Below are 19,484 nucleotides of genomic sequence, written 5' to 3'. Positions count from 1 at the left end.
TGCTCGCTCGCAGTAATTACCCCAATAGTTTGTTGAGGCTATACAGGTGATCGTTGTCTTTGTTTCGTGTGCTACAATATATCTAAAAAACACAATACAAACTCAACTCAACACAAGAGAAATATATATAATAGGCGACGTTACAGGAAATGGCCCTTCATCGCACATTTTGGACATTGCCCGAAACGTCGCCTGGCATCGCACATTGTATGTGCTATGAAGAAGGGTTATTGCCCGAAACGTCATCTGGTATATATTGTTTTAAGGCCACGCACAGCGTTATTGACACGGAGCGGCGTGTCGTTGCTGTTGGCTGTGCGTGTCCACCACTGCCAACGCAGCAGCAGCAGCATCGTCTGTCCCTCAATGTAAAACAATGAAAGGATTCTAGATTTGAATGAAAGGATTGTGTCTACACATCCCGCCAGTCTCCACGCCGCCTTCTGGGAGTGGCTGCAAGCAGCTTGTCTGTTAGAATGTTCGCAAGTTCGACACGAAACTGTTCTAGACAATGCTGCGCATTTACCAGGTCACTTGCAAGTGAGTTTGTCATGTTCTCTTGATATCTCATCTGGTCAAAAAAATCCAATTGCACTTTCACCACTCGCCACTGGTGTGAGCCGCCGTCGGGAAGGAAACTCAACGTAGCGCACCCACAGCCAGTCACCGGGCGGTGGTGGCTATGTACGCGGCTGCGTGTGCCCCGGCACTGTCGAGGCAGCGAGTGTTGGTGGAGCGCGCGCAGATGTTGTTAAACGCCTTTCTCGTGGGCGACGAGGAGTAGCCATTCCCTGGCTCACAAGGAGAAGGCGGTACAGGCAAAGTGTGGACTCGTATCCACCTGTCCCCTCGCTATGGATGAGTGTCGTCGTCTCGTATGCGTGGGGTGTCTCTGGATACGTGAATTAGCTGAAAATAGATAGAGGACGGTAGAGCTTGGACAATTGTTGGTAGCGCCGAGAACGAGGGACCACGGTGCGGTCGTAGCGGCGCACTGATGCCAGCTGACATTACTGTTAGTCGAACGTAGGGCGCATCGTTTCACCTTGAGCCTAACAAGCGGAAGATGATGATGTGTAGTTTAACTAATAATGCGTAATTTAAATACTATTTGGCAATGAACAAAGCCACTCCACGCCACCATTTACAAGCTCTGCCAGGTTATTGAGCTGAGCCAAGGATATTTTTTTTATGAAACATGAAAATCAAGTTTGGCTTGGATTTGTTTAACTCTGAGATTCAACAAAGTGTGGTGTGGATGTTTTTAGCATCTAAGTGGGACCAGATCTGACAACAGTGGGCACATTTATTTGATAGAAAAAAGGCAGTTATAGGGCTCTTTGTCAGTCTATGGTTCTCTATCGGATGCTTATGGGTCTCTGTGTGAGTCTGTGTCTATGTGAGAGCATGGGTCTCTGTGAGAGTCAATGTGTGTCTCTCTGAGTCTGTGTCTCTCTGAGTGTATCGGTGTCTGTGAGTCTCTGTGTCTCTGTCGGAGTCTCTGTGTCTCTGTGTGAGTCTATGGGAGAGGGAGACTGAGGGGCGGTCAGTCATAGCTAGAACAGAAGGGGGGAAGGTCGAGGCTGGACTTGAAGAGGGGCAGGGAGCCGACAGCACGGACTGCAGGGGGAAGGGAGTTCCAGACAATGAGCCACACGCCACGTGCTCTCTAAAATGCAGCTTGTGTGTCATACGGCTCAGCACAACAACAAACTCCGTCCATGACTAGCAGCGTGGACGTCACCACGGCGCTTGTGCCACGGTGGGTGCACTTTGAGGCCACGTGAATTGTCGACGGCCCGCTGGCAGGTCACGGAACAGACCCAGGTGCCATGGGTTGACTGAGATGACTGGCAGAGGCACCAACTCCATCCCCTCATACACACTACACACAGGCCCCCTCACACATGCTGGATCTGTGCTTCTTAACGCGAACGCTAACCCTATCTCTCTACAGTATCTCTTATGCTAACTCTATATATAACCTACTTCTATCTCTAACATCAACTGTAACTCTTACCTTAGCGCCGTCTCTAAACAGGCGCTACGTTTAATTGAACCCTAACTCCTTGACTCTGCCCCTATCTCGAACCCGATCCCAACCCAAGCTCTGCCCCTATCTCGAACCCTACCCCCTCTGCTGTTCTCGAAACTTCCCACTGCAGGGGGGGGGGAGTCAAGAATGGAATTCTAATTAAATCGAACACCCTACATAAATAGGGGGCCCCTATATTAACCCAGAAAAAAACAATGCCACCCCCCCCCCCTCGGGCAGCTGTCAAGATCATCGTCATCACACCCCATGGTAGGTGCACAACACACACAGCTGTTCAGCTCGACCACACAACAACAACAGCATCACACACAGCTGTTCACCTCGACCACACAACAACAACAGCATCACACACACAGCCGTTCACCTCGACCACACAACAACAACAGCATCACACACACAGCCGTTCACCTCGACCACACAACAACAACAACAGCATCACACACACAGCTGTTCATCTCGACCACACAACAACAACAGCATCACACACACAGCTGTTCAGCTCGACCACACAACAACAACAGCATCACACACAGCTGTTCACCTCGACCACACAACAACAACAGCATCACACACACAGCCGTTCACCTCGACCACACAACAACAGCATCACACACACAGCCGTTCACCTCGACCACACAACAACAACAACAGCATCACACACACAGCTGTTCATCTCGACCACACAACAACAACAGCATCACACACACAGCTGTTCACCTCGACCACACAACAACAACAGCATCACACACACAGCTGTTCACCTCGACCACACAACAACAGCATCACACACACAGCCGTTCCCTTCGACCACACAACAACAACAGCATCACACACACAGCCGTTCCCTTCGACCACACAACAACAACAGCATCACACACACAGCTGTTCATCTCGACCACACAACATCACACACACAGCTGTTCACCTCGACCACAGAACAACAACAGCATCACACACACAGCCGTTCATCTCGACCACACAACAACAACACACACAGCCGTTCACCTCGACCACACAACAACAACAGCATCACACACACAGCTGTTCATCTCGACCACACAACAACAGCATCACACACACAGCCGTTCATCTCGACCACACAACAACAGCATCACACACAGCTGTTCACCTCGACCACACAACAACAACAGCATCACACACACAGCTGTTCACCTCGACCACGCAACAACAACAACATTCACTCTTGTCATCGTTATTATTTATCCCTCGTCTCGCCGTGTGGGTCACGTGGGTTGTGTGACCATACTTCCCCACGCTGCTCAGTGCAAGGATGTTAGGGTCGGTTCACGGTGACACTCGCCACGAAATTCACCCGCCCGATCGCGCACGGGTGTGGGGGGCGCCCGGGCCCCCCAAACCTGGGTGTGACCGGGCCCCCCACCCCCGGGCCCCCCACACCCGGGTGTGACCGGGCCCCCCACCCCCGGGCCCCCCACCCCGGGCCCCCCACACCTGGGTGTGACCGGGCCCCCACGTCCCGGTCTCCCTCGTCACATCCGTCGCTAAAGGTTGCAGGAAGTTGCGCGCTCGCGGAGCTCTCGAGAGGCGGATACGAAAGGCGGCGCGACTCGCACGGAAGGAGTCGTGAGGCGCTCACACCGCCGCCGCCTCCTCGTCCGCAATGTTGTTGCTGCTGCTGTTGTGGTCGCGTTAGTCGCCGAGACGCCGTGTGGACGAGGGGAGACAGCGGGCGGTGCTGGCGGCAGTGCCGCCCGCCTGTCCGCCTCGTGAGCACGCGGGTTCATTGCCCAGAGGTCAGCGAGCGGCGGTCAGCAGCTGTTGGTCAGTCCCGGCACGAGTTGACGCCGAGTCGTCCGCAGTCGCAAGCCGCGGCCGGAGCAAAGTTTGAACACTCGGACTCGGAGCTCCTTTCACCCCCCCACCTCCTCCATCACCCTCCTCCTCCACAACCCGCTCGCTCGCTTCCTCCTCCCCCGCCATCGCTCGGGGAAGCCATGGCAGGGCGCCTCGCCTCCGGCAAGACGCGGGGTGACGAGGAGGTTGACGAGGACGAGGATGAAGGCGGCGGCGACGACGAGGAGGAGAGGAGAGGAAGGCTGCGTCGCTGCGTCATCTCCACCATCGCCCGCGAGGCCGGCGTGTGGAGGACCACGGTGGGGGGAGAGCTCACGGCACCCGGTGATGAGCGTGATGATGATGATGGTGGTGGTGATGATGGTGGTGGTAACGATGTTGATGATGTGAGCTCTGGCCGCGATCACTCCGCCACCGCCGAAGTGAAACTGCGACGCGGTAACGTGGCGGCCGCGACGCGGCTCCGGGAGGAAGTGGCCAACTCCTGTGCACCCGTACGCGACGATGTGGAGAGCCGCGATGATGTGACGAGCCGCGATGATGTGGAGAGCCGCGTTGAGCCGCACGCAGCCGCCCACCTCTCCGCGCTCAGCCTGGAGACCGGCTACGGCTCCGCGAGCTCCATGGGCGACCTGCAGCACCTCGGAGAGTCTCCTGGCGAGATGAAGGACGCGCGGGAGGACGCGGCGGGGAGACGGAACGAGCCGGGAGAAGTCATCGCCTCAGCCGGCCACGGGCACGAGGTGGAGCCGGTGGACAGCGACAGCGACGACGGTGGTGGCGGTGATGATGGTGGTGGTGGTGATGGTGGTGGAGAGTGCGGGTGGTCTGCGCGCGGCTGGGAGAGCGCCCCGCGCCACCTCCCCGAGCCGCTGGTGTTCGCGCCGTGCCGCGTGTGCCTCCTGCCCGCCGTGTGCGACCCCTTGGGCTGCTGCGCGGAGCCCGTGTGCGGGGAGTGCATGCGCGCCTACTGCTCCACGCAGGTGCGTGATGGACTCTCCAAGCCGATGAGTAGCCACGAGGGAGACAAAGGCGGCCCGGCGTGGTGCTGGCCACTCGCCGCCTCGTCACCTCATGTGTCGTGCCGGCCTTCATCAGTGCCACTGTGGCGAGATGTTGACTACCTCGCCTGGTATACAGGAGCCCGCAGGAGTTTGCGTGTCTCTCTCCACGTGGTCGCGTGGATTTTTTTCTACCATTTTCTCCGGGTTTAGCCTCCACATTTAGAAACGTGCATCAGGGGTTTTGGCTGCTATAAATTTCCACGCCATAATCCACTTCTTTGAGGTATTTGTGGCCAGGTCGCTTCTGAAAAAGCGCTTTATAGCTCAGTGGGCCTTACCTGGTAAATTAAAAAGTTTGAGTGTTTTTAGTTTATAGTTTAGGTGCTACTCGCAAACAGCATTGCCTCATCTGTCTGTAAGGAAACGTGGGCTCTCGATCTGTTCCTGTAAACGCGTGTGTGGGTATGCCAACGAGGGCTTGCCAGGTGTTGTAGGTTCGTAAGTAGAAAGTGTGGTGACGAGATCCGCGGGTTTTCCCCCCCGTTGAGCAAGCACTCTCCTGGTGAGTCCTGAGACTCTGCGAGGCTGAGCCATAACCAAGGTAATAACGACCGTGACCTCCACACAAACAGCACACAGACCCACCACCACCACCCCCATGCTGACTTGAGAAATACTATGGGTGGTGGCTTTCATAATCACCATCAGCCGTGTTCTATCCACTGCTGGATGAACGATTTCCCCCTCGCCACCACAAGTTGTCTCGCCATCTCTCATGGTCTACGCGATGTGGCGATCCGTCCAATTCCTGCACTCGAGCTGATTCTGATTCCAGTGTTCCATCTCGGCGGGAGACGCCCTCTTAGCCGTGTGCCCGCTCATGGCCTCCTTGGGCTGCGTGCTTGTCGATAGACTCGACCATCGGGCATGATGGTGATTGATGATGACGACGATGACGACGATGGGCCCTGCCTAGGCGGGCCCACTCGCTGCGTGTGAATGCCGACACGGAGAGGGTCAAGAGCGGTGGTGGTTGTGATGGGGGAGCAGGTTATACAGGTGAAGCAGGTGGGACACGTGACTTGCATGAACAGAATGGGGGGGGGGGGGGGGTGCTTGACTCAGTCACGCACCCCAGGGCACTTATCCGACAGCGTGCATTTCTTTAGAACTGCTTTATTTTTGTGTTTAGTTTGTTGTCCTTACCCAGCACCTCCGATTAACACGGTTGGCTACGTACATACAGAACATACATGAGCCTCACTGACTTGAGTGCCGTTCTCTGTGGAGTTGAAGCCTCTCTCCCCATGTTTTGCATGGGGAGAGAGGGTTTCTCCTGGGTTCGCCGGTTTTCCCCCACAGCTAAACACACACACACACAGTGGAATTGGTTTTGGCCCAACATCCCGATTCTGGAAAATAACCCGTGAACTATTCCATTGGGATGACCCACAGCAGCAGTCACATCGCCCCCGCGTCTGCCAAGACGTGGCAGAAACTACTTTGACAAGAGGGGAGACTTGGCGACCCTGTCCGGGTAAACATGCGTTATTCTCATAATCATTTGAACCGGGGATTTCCGTTCGAGCCCACACTGTGGTTGTTATACTTGGTTTTTTTGCATAATAACCGAGCGTATACAACTGGTTCAAAACTGTTCCCAGTTTTCACACGTACAAACCTGTGTTGTTTTCTCAGCAGCAGCAGTGAGGCTGATGTTGCTGCTGTGTATATATCTCTGCCGTGCGTATATCTCTGCTGAGTAAGTTTGTAGCGTGGATGTTTCTGCCTTGGCATGTTTGGCCACTAACCAGATGATCGCTCTGTGTGTGCCAACGGAGTGATCTTCTGGTGCGGGCTCGTGGGGGTCCCGAGTGGGCGGACAGCGCAGAAGCAGTAGCCACAGCGACCGCTTCACAAAACCAACGGTCACAACACGGTCACCAGCACCGTCGCTGCGGAGAATACAAATAACAAAGTAGACAGGCAGATGATACGCCTCCTCCCTATATCCATTCCTCCATGGAAAACAAATTAAAAGATTGTTTTTACACATCCCGTCAGTCACGTGGCCTCCCTTCTGGGAGTTAGTACTTTTAGCGGCGTTGATTCAACACAAGCAAAATGCCGGAGCGATTGTTGACATTTGGGGTCTCATCCGGAAGGTGGTCTTTATTCCAGCGAGGGCTGCGTTGGCCGGGTCTGTACGGTGCGGCGAGTATCTCAGTGCTGGCGAGAGTCGTTCACATGGAGAGAGTGCCCCGTCGGCAGCACCGTGTGCCAACAAGTGGAACTCCCCCCCCGGTGAGAATGGAAACGTCGCTCCGGGTGGTGGCCCGGACTTCGATACAATCCGTCGGAGCCTTGCCACCACAGCGGGCAGCTCACAAGGGGCAGCTCACAGGGAGGAGTCTCACTGCTGCCCTTAGCCCCAGTGGCGGAGCCAGGATTTTCAGGTAGGGGGGGGCAACCCCTCCAGCAATGAAAAACGATAGAGGAGTTGTTCGTAAGGGAGGACTTGTCCCTTGCTTTTTATTCGACGTGTGTGCGGCGATGGCGCAGCCATCGATCGAGGGTCGAATCCGAACCGCGTTGTGTGATCGGCATCGCACTCGCTGGAGGCGTTGATGCCTTCAGGGAAGTCGTGTGCTGTATACACAACTGCGCACAATTATGTGAGTCACTTATAACTGCTTTGCCGTTACTTATTGCCAATTATGGACTCCAATTATGAATATTGTCCTATTATCTCATAGGGTTCCTGGCATCTAATAATATGCTATACAGTGGCAGTGGGGGTCGCCAAATGCTGATTTATCTCCATATATATCTCCATATATAAAAGGCAAAGTTGTGAATGTGTGTCTGTTCAAAATGTTTAGCGTACTTCCCAACATGCAACAAACTGGAAATTTGCCATGCGGGTACTTTCCAGACTGTACACCATGCACAAATTATAAAAATACACTTTTTTTGGGGGGGGGGGGGGGGAGCTCAATAATGCATTTATTTTTTGCACGGCAAGTGAGCTGTGACGTCAAATCTGTCACGTGACCCGCGCATGTGGAAGCGTAACGCATTGTAGTGTAGCTGCGAACCCGGCGACCCGATTACGATTCCCGATCACGGCCACCACCGGTGACGATTATTTGAACCGGTCCTGGGCCTCCCCTAGGTCGACTCAGCCTCAAACAATTAACTGGTCTGGTGTGTGAACATCGCCACTGGGGAGACAAAGGCGGCCGGGCGTGGTGCTGGCCACCCACCCCCTCGTTATGAATATATGAAAGCACAAAATTATGTATTTCACAGTCGTCACAAAAATAAGCACAATATGAATACTGTACACGTGTTTTATAATCGCGGAAATCACCAAGAACACTGTAGTATTATACTGTTATCGCAAAAATAACTATGAATTGTTTACAATATAATCACAGAAATAAGAACAGTATTAGTAGTATATGAATAAACATTTAAGAGATGCGCACTCAACTTCTATTTAAAGACTGAAGACAAAAATGGCGCATGGCGACACAGCTAATTCGTTGTCACTAGTTACTAATAACCCCAATGATCCGATCTAAATTAGGGATTTGATCGGATTATTGGGGGGCACGTGCCACCCCCCCCCACTAGTTCCGCCAGTGCTTGGCCCTCGCCCTCAAAGTATTGACTGGACTCTGATTACGATCTTCCGGTCCAAAGATATTAGGGCGATGGTGAAGATACACAGGTGTCTGAGACGGATGCTAGGAATGCCCTGCCGAAACGTGGTATGTGCAGCAGACGTCCGGTAGAGACCAAGCGTTTAGCCCTCTCATCTAGCTCACGTCGGACCCCGTGTCACTACTTCCACATGTATGAAGACGCTCGTTCGAGAGTTGTAGAGCGTCAATCCACGCGTGTGTTCGCCAGTTTCCCTAACCTTGTGAAAAAAAAGTCGCGTATGAAACGGTCGCCCAACCGGTTGTGCCTGTCCCTGTTTGACTGCCGCCTGTGTTATTTAAACCCAACCCACTAGGCCCTGAACCCCGTGTCACTCCCCGTAGACCCCCTCGCGACTTAGGAACATGCGGGCACAGCGTCATGAGATGAGGCCCAGCTGAGAAGGTTTGTTTATTACATTATTGGCAACCGCAACAAAAAGCAAACGATTCGTTCCGGTTTTTACCACACATCTCATGTCTAGCAACAAACACGGCGTGTTTGGATTATTCACTGAGACGGAGACAGCTACCACGGCGGGGTAGATTTGGTGTCACACTGTGACATGTAATCCAGAGGTCGCCGGTTTAATTCCATCTCCCGGTGCGGCAGTTAGAACTACAGAGGAAGTTTCTTAACCCCCCCCCCTTCCGGCACTTCTGTCCACCCAGTGGTGTACACCGCAATGCATAGAGGACTGCACACACACGAAGAGCAAAAGTGCAGTGGTTCGCGCACTGATACGAACCCGGCAACTCGAGTTGGTTTCCTGCTCATGACCAACATCGGCGACAATTATTTAAACCGGCCGTCGTCTCCTTTGCATCAGCTATGTTGACTCGACCTTCAACGAGTACCTGGTGTGCGGCGTGTGTAAACATCGCCACCGGGCGTGTGTGGCGTTAACCACACCACCACCTTTGTGTGCCATGTCAACCTTCGCAGGTGCTACTCTCCAACAGCACGTTCCCGTTGTTAAAGGCCCCACGGGGGATCTGTGTGCGGGCGCAGGTGCAGCTGGGCCGCGCGCGCGTGCGCTGCCCGACCCCCGAGTGCCCCGGCGCGCTGAGCGAGCGCGTGGTGCTCACGCACCTGGGCGCCGAGCAGGCCGCGCGCTTCTGCTACCTGCTTGCGCTGAGCCGCGCCGGCTCGCGCACGAGGCCCTGCCCGGGCTGCGGCCACCTCCTCACGCCCGGGGGAGGGGGGCCGGCCACCGCCGCCCGCGCCGGCGACGGGACCTCCTCCGACGGGGGCGACGCGGTGGAGGGGGGCTCCCTGCCGGCCCCCCACGGCAAGTTGGCCAAGCGCGGCAGCAGGAAGCGCAAGGACCGGCCCCCCGGCAAGGCGAGTCTCTTCTTGTTTAACTTTACTACCGCACACCCAGGAGAAAGCCGCACCGAGTCTGAAGGCTCATTCTCAGGGTCCTGCCACGTTGGGATGTTTGGCTAGCAACGTTGACATTGTCCGTGTGTGAGTTTAGCTACGGGAGGGAACCGGAGTACACGGAGGGAAACCCCATGCCAATTTCCCAACGGATTCTTCATCTCGTTGCATGACACAGATAGCATCATCGTGGTCGTCATTATCATCATGGGTCATAATCCATCCACTGCTGGATGAAGGCCTCCCCCAAGCCGACGCCATCTATTACGATCTATTATGATCAACAATCCATCCAAGCAGCTGCGCACAAGCTAATTTCACGGCTCCATCTCCACGATGGACTGGTCCATCTCCCCGCTCCTTCAGCTGCCGCTCCATGGTTAGTCTCGACCACCGCTGGCCATCGTCACCTTCGTTTCCGTTGGTGGGTAACGTTCACGGAAAAGGAGCAAAAAGTATTTTGTGTAAAAACTCGTTTTGTGTCGTGGCTCTCTCTCGACGCTGCCCGCCCCCACTCCCTCGCCGGCACAGGTGCAGTGCCCCAAGTGCCACGTGCTGTGGTGCTTCGCGTGCCACGCACCCTGGCACGAGGGTGTCAGCTGCAAGGATTACCGCGGAGGGGACAAGCTGCTGCAGCGCTGGGCCGGGCAAGTGAACGTGCAGGGGCAGCGCAACGCGCAGAAGTGCCCTCGCTGCAAGGTGCCCGCCGCCCAGCAGCGGGCCCCGCCACCACAAACGCCACCACTGCCACAACCACCACAACCACCACCACCACTGCTATCACCACCAACGCCACCATGAATGCTACATCCACCACCTCCACCAGAACCACTGCCACAATTACCGCCACTAGCGCCACCACCATCACCACTGCCACCACAAACGCCCCTGCCAGAGACATCACTGCCACCACAGCCACCTCCAGTACCGCCTTTTGTGCCAACATCTCTTTGCTCGTCTCTGCTCCGGTTTCTATTCGTTTGCGCTTCATCCTTGCCTCTCTGTCTCTCTCTGTGTCTCTCTCTCTGTCTCTCTCTGTCTCTGTGTCTCTCTGTCTCTCTGTTTCTCTCTCTCTGTCTCTCTCTGTCTCTCTCTGTCTCTCTCTGTCTCTTTGTCTCTCTGTCTCTCTCTGTGTCTCTCTCTGTCTCTCTCTGTCTCTCTCTGTGTCTCTCTGTCTCTCTCTGTGTCTCTCTCTGTCTCTCTCTGTCTCTCTCTGTCTCTCTCTGTCTCTCTCTGTCTCTCTCTGTGTCTCTCTGTGTCTCTCTCTATCTCTCTCTGTCTCTCTCTGTCTCTCTCTGTCTCTCTCTGTCTCTCTCTGTGCGGGGCAAGTCACCCCCAGGTTCACATCCAGAAGACGGAAGGCTGCAACCACATGATCTGCTCGCAGTGTGAGACCAACTTCTGCTACCGCTGCGGCGAGCGCTACCGGGAGCTGCGCTTCTTTGGAGACCACAACACCAAGCACAGCGTCTTCGGCTGCCGCTTCATCTACTACCCCGAGCGGCCCAACCTGCGGCGCCTCGTCCGCGGCGCGCTCTGTGGTGGGGCCCATGCCACATCCTCATCATCTCCACCATCGTCTTCATCTCAACCAGCGTCGTCATCATTATCTCAACCATCGTCTTCATCTCAACCATCGTCATGTGTAATTGCCTGCAGTGTCATCGATGTCAGCATTGTTGATATTATCTTTCTCATCAACGTCGTCACCATCATCTTCATCATTGTCATGTCAAGTGTGAGTGATTCAATTATCACTCATTACATTCACCCTCATTTGCTCATTAATTCAACCTCATTTATCCACTCATTTACACATATCATTTACCCATTCACTCATTCTCACTCACTGATTCACTCATTCTCACTCACTGATTCACTCATTCATTCACTCATTCTTACTGATTCACACATTCATTTACACATTCTCACTCAGTCTCATTCATTCTTGCTTACCGATTCACTCGCTCTTTTTCTCTCATTGATTCACTCATTCACTCACGGATTCACTCATTCCCGCTCATCCGTTCGCCGTGTCTGTGCGTCTCGCTGCCTCATCCCAGGTGCCAAACTCTGTGCCACCCCCCTGCTGCTGGTCGCCATTGTCATATTCGGAATCCTCGCGCTGCTCGTCGGTGAGTGGCACAGACGACGAGGGCCCAACGCAACGATGTAACCATGACGACGAGGGCCCATTGTAACGATGTAACCATGACGACGAGGGCCCAACGCAACGATGTGACCATGACGACGAGGGTCCATTGTAACGATGTAACCATGACGACGAGGGCCCGACGCAACGATGTAACCATGACGACGAGGGCCCATTGTAACGATGTAACCATGACGACGAGGGCCCATTGTAACTATAACCATGACGACGAGGGCCCACCGCAACGATGTAACCATGACGACGAGGGCCCACCGCAACGATGTAACCATGACGATGAGGACCCACTGCAACGATGTGACCATGACAACGAGGGCCCATCGTAACGATGTGACCATGTGACGAGGCCCCATCGTGACGATGTTTTTACATTGGGGGGGGGGGTGCCCTAAATTCAGGGACTGCCACCACCCTGCCCCCACTTCCCTATCTGTGTATGTCCGTGTGTGTGTCTTTTGTTTGTGTGTCGTTGTGTGTGTCTTCTTGTTTGTGTGTCGTTGTGTGTGTCTTCTTGTTTGTGTGTCGTTGTGTGTGTCTTTTGTTTGTGTCGTTGTGTGTGTCCGTGCCCTTGTGTGTCCGCGTGTGTGTCCGCGTGTGCCGATGCGCGTCCGCGCGCTGTGTGGCGCCATGTGCGCTGTGTGGGTTCTCGCTGTCTGACAGACGTCACTCATTCCCACTCCCCCCTCGCTCTCTCTGTCTCCGTCTCTCCCACCCCCCTTTTACATTCCTCTCTTTCCCTCCTTTTCCATCCCTCTCTCCCCTCCCTCTCCCTCGTGCAGGGATCTTCGCGGGTCCTATCTACCTGCTCTGCAAGTCTCGGCGCCAAACGCCCGTGGAGATGTACGTGTGACATCTGCAGGCCCGATTGCGGCACCACCGCTCCTCCTACCCCCCTTCACGCTCAGTCCTGCACCGCTGCACCATCACATCCAAGGATCGGTATACTGGATGTGGTGTCTCGGGGGCAGAAACAATTTCCGAGTCGCTGGTAGACTCGGGGTAGATGGTAGGTGACTTAGTAAAAGCCGCAGCGGTTAGCAAGAGGTCTGATAGATGTGATGTGCCGAGTACAGACATGTTTTGTGGATTGGACCCGGCTGAAATTGAGCCTCATCATCATCACTCTCATCATCTTCACCCAGGATCATCATTACCATCATCACTGTGATCATCATCATCCAATCATCATCAACACCATCACCATTTCCATTCCTATCGTCTCACATTTCATCACTATCATCTATACCCATCATCATACCGACTCATCGATATCACGAGCAGCATCACTCGATGATGCTGTATCAACGGCGCTGGTGGTATGAATGAACTGCCCTCATCATGGAAATGTGGAATTTCCACCACTGGCTCGTGGACCCGAGTGGAGATGAGGGTAGAGGGTCGCTTTGACCGTGTGCACACTACTAAAGGGCAGCAGACGGCAGCACATCAATGAATTCTTGAATCTATCTGTGCGGAGCCTCGTGAGCCAACCGTACGCGCGGCGCTGAGTGTTCTCCGGGGTTCTTCCACGCCAAACTCTCACCACTCAAAGGATCACGGCCAAACCTCCCCACGTAGCAGCACCCTCCTGAACAACAAGCCCTGAGACTCGGTGAAGCTCCAGGAAAGTAAACCGCACCGGTTGCAGCGTTATAATTAACATCGGTTAAGTGTTTTAATCACTCTGTGAGGGTGGGGTGGGGGCCATTGTGGGGGGCTCAGGAAGATGCCCTTGACACCGGAAGAAGAAGCCTCTTCCTGTGGAGCCCAGGAGCAGCCACGCGGGCAGCGAGCAGCAAAAGGGCCTTGGAAACAGAAACACTTTAAAGGGCTCTCTGATATCACCGCCACCGCCGCTACCACCACCATCATCCTTGATCAGTCCCCTGCTTCTGCTGCTGCTACTGCCAGATGAAGGACTCCTTCCCAAAACACTGACGCCACCGCCTCTCGCGTTGACGACCCTGCGGTGAAAGAGCCTCGTCTCTTCCCCCGCCAACCGCTCCACCGTCACGATTCGCGACCACCCGTCGCGCCGAGGTCGCGGTGCCGCCGTTTTCGGTGAGCGTGCGAAGGCGCGGTATCCAGGAGGAGAGCCGTGCCATGGGAGCGGGCTGCTGCCGCCAGCCGACCGCCGTACTTGCCTCGAGCCCTGCCAACAGGAGCTCCAGTCTCCTCTTGCACTTGACTTTGGAGTCAACACTGGTACAGATGAGAAGTCCGCAGCACTGGAGAGTTCCTTTTGAACTTCGGGCCTCGATGACAGCTCTTGTATTGTTTTGTTATTATTATTGTTACTGGAAGAGGAGGTGGTGGTGGTAGTGATGGGTGGGACACGTGGTTGGTTGTGTGCAAGGTGGCGTAAGTGGGGCAGATCACCAAGAGGGGCATTGCAGTGTAACCCAGAGTTCAGTATTAAGGGGAAGAGAAGACATAAGACCCGTCGACGATGATGACAATGATGATGCCGTGGGATCTGGCGGAAGGAAAGGAGCAATGGCGAGGGTGTGCTTGATAATCACTGTCATCACCGTGACGAACGCGACTGTGCCTTGACCCCTGTGTTTGACCCGCAACGCTGCGTGGGATTGGGTGGCCGTGGTTCTAACGTGGGGGGTGTAACGATTCTTCGTCGTGGTGATGTCCAGTAGGGACGGGTCAACGAGTTACAACAACAAACAATGCAAAACAACAACGATAGGTGTGCAAAATAGAGAAAAGCTAAACAAATCACGATAAATGAAAATAAAGTTTCTTAACTTGGCAGACCATCATTCACCTCCATCCACCATCTGTCCCCACACGTCCCATCGGCCACAGCGGCCTCGTGAGCCACACGAGTGAACGATCAGCGTCTCATTAGCAGGGACCAGGCTTTGCCAGTAAACAGTCGCTCAAACAGCAATTGGATCAGTCATGCTAAGGCGGCTACGGTTTAATAATTGTTTAGTTCAGTTTTTGGTTTGTCCAACTACCATTTACACAAATCATCAACATTATAATTCCAACACCCACGACGTCTATCTAACTGCGTGTGTGCGAAGGAATTGATCGTGCATGATTGACGCATGTACCAGCAAAGTGTGGACTAATCTCCACCTGTTCCATCGGTATGAGATCGTATCTCTCCCTCGCTCGCACGTGTGGGTTTTCTGAGGTTGCTCCGTTATCATCCCACGTGTATGAATTTGTATTGGCCAATACTACCTTCATATATAGAGGACCGCAGAGCTTGGGCAGTTGTTGGTATCGCCGGCTCGTCACCACCGTGTGGCTGCTGCTGCTGCTGCCTCCCCACTCCTCGCTCGTGGTTCCTCCTGGTGCCTCTGAGCCGTCCCCTTTCCTGTGTGGCGGTGGCAATGCGGCGTCACAGGGTGACATCGTTACTCTCCAGTGCTGCATGCGATGAAAGCGTGGCGAGCTGTAAGAATAGATTTTCACTGCGATTAACCAATACTTATTGTGGCTGTGGATGGTGGGGTTGGGAGCAGGGAGGGTGGGGGGAGGTGGTTGGAGCAGGGTTGGTGGGAGGAATTTGCATTTGGAGAGCAGGGATGATGAATCGCAAACCGGAATATTTCTCTGGGTTGCTGACTTAGAAGCCATAGCCAATAGCGAGAGGCATACTGGATGCGGTGTGCCGGGTCCTCGAATATTGTCCCCGGTCGCTGGTGGACTGGAACAGGTGGCACGTGACTGTTAGAAGCCTCAGCCCGTAGCAAGAGGAATGTTGAATGTGGTGTGCCGTGCTCTGCACTGACCCAACCTGGCGAGACGTCTTGGGCTGCAGCGTTCTCACAGCCAGGCCTCGCGACTCCATGGGTCGCCTGTCCACGTTGACCAAACCTCTCCTCTCCTCTCCAATGGACAGTTCAGTGGCTGCGCGCTACACGTGCCTGATGATTGAGAAGCAAACCCCCACGCGGCCTACAGAGAGTGTGCATTCAAGTACCGTAGAAGCGCGCTCTACGACCCATGGGACGACAGTGTCGTGGCAAGTGCAGTTAGCGAGCACCTATTAAGGCCGGAATGACACTCGAGGGGATGGTGTGGTGAGCACCACGCTCGCATCCCTTTGTCTCCCTGGTGCTGGTGTTTACATGTGTTCACACATCGCCATCGGGCAATTGTTTAAGGCCGAGTCGACCTAGGGGAGGCCCTAATGCGGTCAATATATCACTCGCCACTGATCTTATCTATGGCCGCCTCACGGGCTCGTATCGTAGTGCGCTAACCGCCGTGCCACCGCTCCTCGTGTCACGCTGGACTCACATGGGTGGGATACATCTTGATGGGAATGTGAGCTTCACCAACCATCTGGTGTGGGCAGCGTGTAACGACCTCGTAGAATATGTAACTGGACAAGAAGTTCGTAAACATTGGGGGGATGGGAAGGGGGTTGTGAGAGTGGTGGGGAGGGCTGACGTTTAAGAGACAGCTTAAGCAAGCAAACCTCAGGGGCTCGGTTTTATATCGCGTTGGTAATAAGTGCATTATTATTATTGATGATTATAATTATTTGAGATGTGTGAATAGCACCGATCTGTGCCTTTGTCATCCAGCTAATAGCACGTGCGTCAAGGCGCAGTGGGCAGTGGGCAGCACTGCCCTCGTGGCTGGGCAAATCTCCCCTCGTGCCGCGCAGCTTACCCCGTCTGGAAAGCCAAGCAGGGCTTGCCAGGTGTTGTAGACGCGGAGCTGATGAGTGGTACCCCCTCGTACAAGCAGCGTGGGTTGTCTCCGGCTTCTGCGGTTGCCGCACGCGGGAGGCCAAACTCTCACCAATGGAATTCGTGGCCAAGCATCCCAATTTTAGCAGCACCCTCTTGAAAGCGAGTCTGAGGTTTTCCTGTATAAATAATTGACACTTATTATAATGCGCGCTCACACACGCACACCTGGCTAGCTTTAGTAGGCAAGGCTTGAGGAGGCCGCGTAGGGATACGGCGCTTTCTTTCCAAAACGTTATATCCGGACTCGCGGTTCTACGCTGTGGCAAGGTCTCATCTCAGCTCTAACACCCGCCTCTCGCCCTGGCTGGAGACTTGCCCAAAGCTCTACGCCGAACCTGACCTCTCACACCCGGCTCGAGCCCAGCCCCCGCACCTGAACTCGCCCTATCCGTAACCATAGCTGTAACCAGTCTTAAAATTAACGCTCACCCAAAATCTCTATCCCTGACCATATAGCCATAGTCCTACCCATAGCCCTGCATCTCACTGTGGCTCTCATCGTAACCCTGCTGTCCAGGTCTGTGTCCCTACTAGGGCTGGGACAATGTCTTAAAAGCCGAACGGGTGATCCCGCGCTCTTGGCCGCCTGGGTTTCTGAGGTGCCCTGCACCTCATAGCAGCATTGCCCTGTCGTTTTCTCACATTCGTTTTCTGCATTTTCTTTTCTTATGAAGTGATCCAGCCTCTAAATGATTGATGTTAGCCCCCCACAAAGACCACGCGTCACTGCCGCGTCTTTGGAACTGCAGACACTGGCCGGACCGTTCTGCAATGTTCCAAGTAATTATTTATTTAACCAAGAAAGCCACGCTGAATCTGGACTACTTTTTTCAGGAGAATCCTACATTGGACAGGTTTGGCCAATACCGGTTACTTTGCCATTTTAGCGATTCGCGGAAGCAGAATAACACGGAGGAAACCGATGCGTAACAGGGGGGGAGAACATGCAAACTCCGTACAGCTCGGCGCCCGAGTCGAGAGTCGAACCCAGGGGCTTCTTGTCGTGAGGCTCACGCGTTGTGCGCACAGCGCCGCCGCCGCTTCCCTCCCGTGTGGGCGTCTCCGTCGTGGAACACGAAGCGAGCCACGCGGGAGGGGGGGGGGGCGTGAGCCGAGAGCCCCGACGCGTGGAGCCGCCTGGGGTCGATGCCAGAGCCGGGCGAGGGGACACTGGCTGCCTCTGCTGCCATTCTTCGGTGTCTGTATGCGGGTTGCCTGCTATGTTATTATTCGTATCTGTCTTGTTTTTTAGACTAAGTTTTGCACTAGAAATCGCAAGGGCTGTATGTGTATATTAATAAGCACCGCCAAGCATTTTTTGCACTGAATTAAAGATCGGACTGGGGTGTATAGTACGTGTGTCTGTGTCTGTGTGTGATTATTTGTGGAAGTTAGCGCTACGCTACGAACCTGATCACCTGAGTTCCATTCCCACTCACGGCCAACACCAGTGACGATTATTTGAACCGGTCCTGGGCCTCCCCTAGGTCAACTCAGTCTCAAATGAGTAGCTGGTTGCCTGTGTAAACATCGGTATTGGGAAGACAAGGGTGGCCGGGCGTGGTGATGGACATTCCACCGGCTCGTGCAAGCCTAAATAATGTGTGCTCGCTAACCATACCTGCCCCTGCAGTCTGTGGGAGGCTGCACGGGGCATCTCTGTCGCTGTATATACGGCATGCGTGTACGTGTATGTGCGTATGTCTGTCTATGTACACGAACGTAACGCATCTTGGCCATCGATTGAATCCGTGAGCTCGAGGTTGTGGGTGATTCAATCTTTTGTTTTGCTGTCGGTAACAGTCACGGCGCGGACTGAGTGACCCTCTCAGCCTCAGGGTACAAACTTCAATGCAAGACAATGATTAACACTGGATGCCGAGGCTAACTTGAAACACTAAAGAGCCGTGCTCATAGTCACGGCTCGGCTCAGACTCGAGACGCTCAACTGCTTCCAAAGATCGCTTGAGCGAGCGGCTCAGCCGTGGCTGGTCCCAGGCTCACGGACATCCTCAGCGCGGCTGGGGCCGTTGCTCAGAGCCAGTTCAAGTTAAGCGCATGGCTCATTTGAGCCAGAGCCGGTCTTGATACGAGCCGTAACCAAGTCTACGATGCTAAGTAAGGGCATCCCTGGCCATACGCGCAGGGTCAGATTGAAACCTCTGCTCCCAGGATACCTGCAGAGCACAAATCAACTCCACCCTCTGGCCAGCAAGGTCCGGACGCTCGTGCAACCGCGATTATTCACACCGTCGTCTCGTTCTGCCGTCGGGCCGGAATAGCGAGGATGCGTGTGACGAGCGAGGGTCAATCGAGCCGAGATGGCGTCGAATGCGGAATGACCTTAAGTCGTCGCGCGGGGACTCCGTGCCACGAAGCAGCTGTCCGTGGTGCGCCCCAGTGGAGGAAAGTGTCGCCACGGTTGCGTCGTGAAGGTGAAATATTTAAATAAATAAACCGGCAAAAATATGCGGCCCTGACCCCCGATCTGGTGTCCGTTCTCGTGATTTTTTTGCGGTGTCGGTTGTGTCGGGTGGTGGTGGTTGCACTGCACGTGGCTGCATGTGATCCAGCACTCAAGGCAGCAGCGAGGG

General features: G+C 54.4%; 1 protein-coding gene across 2 annotated transcripts; it reads left to right on the top strand.

The window, feature by feature from the left end:
- The first annotated feature begins 3,600 nt into the window (after positions 1 to 3,600).
- Positions 3,601 to 18,245, top strand: RNF217 (ring finger protein 217). Of its 2 annotated transcripts, XM_078593826.1 has the most exons (6): positions 3,603 to 4,875; positions 9,616 to 9,948; positions 10,519 to 10,686; positions 11,327 to 11,528; positions 12,051 to 12,122; positions 12,937 to 18,245. In XM_078593826.1, the coding sequence occupies exons 1-6, from the start codon at positions 4,033 to 4,035 to the stop codon at positions 13,005 to 13,007; spliced, it is 1,689 nt and encodes a 562-aa protein (XP_078449952.1). In that variant the 5' UTR covers positions 3,603 to 4,032; the 3' UTR covers positions 13,008 to 18,245. The 2 variants fall into 2 exon arrangements, with proteins under 2 accessions (XP_078449953.1, XP_078449952.1); XM_078593827.1 differs by lacking the exon at positions 12,051 to 12,122 and having other exon boundaries at positions 3,601 to 4,875.
- The last annotated feature ends 1,239 nt before the right edge of the window (positions 18,246 to 19,484 follow it).

This window comes from Lampetra planeri, chromosome 4 (genome assembly GCF_965212315.1).
Source record: "Lampetra planeri chromosome 4, kcLamPlan1.2.h2, whole genome shotgun sequence".
Taxonomy (NCBI): Eukaryota; Metazoa; Chordata; class Hyperoartia; order Petromyzontiformes; family Petromyzontidae; genus Lampetra; species Lampetra planeri.
The sequence above is the reverse complement of the archived record's forward strand: the minus strand, read 5'-3'. Positions and strand labels throughout refer to the sequence as shown.

What these genes read in the sequence shown, in the direction of transcription:
- RNF217 (XM_078593826.1), top strand. Translation starts at nt 4,033, where the DNA reads ATGGCAGGGCGCCTCGCCTCCGGCAAGACGCGGGGTGACGAGGAGGTT. An exon ending in GCGCCTACTGCTCCACGCAG is followed by an intron (nt 4,876 to 9,615) that starts GTGCGTGATGGA and finishes GTGCGGGCGCAG; the next exon opens with GTGCAGCTGGGCCGCGCGCG. An exon ending in AGGACCGGCCCCCCGGCAAG is followed by an intron (nt 9,949 to 10,518) that starts GCGAGTCTCTTC and finishes TCGCCGGCACAG; the next exon opens with GTGCAGTGCCCCAAGTGCCA.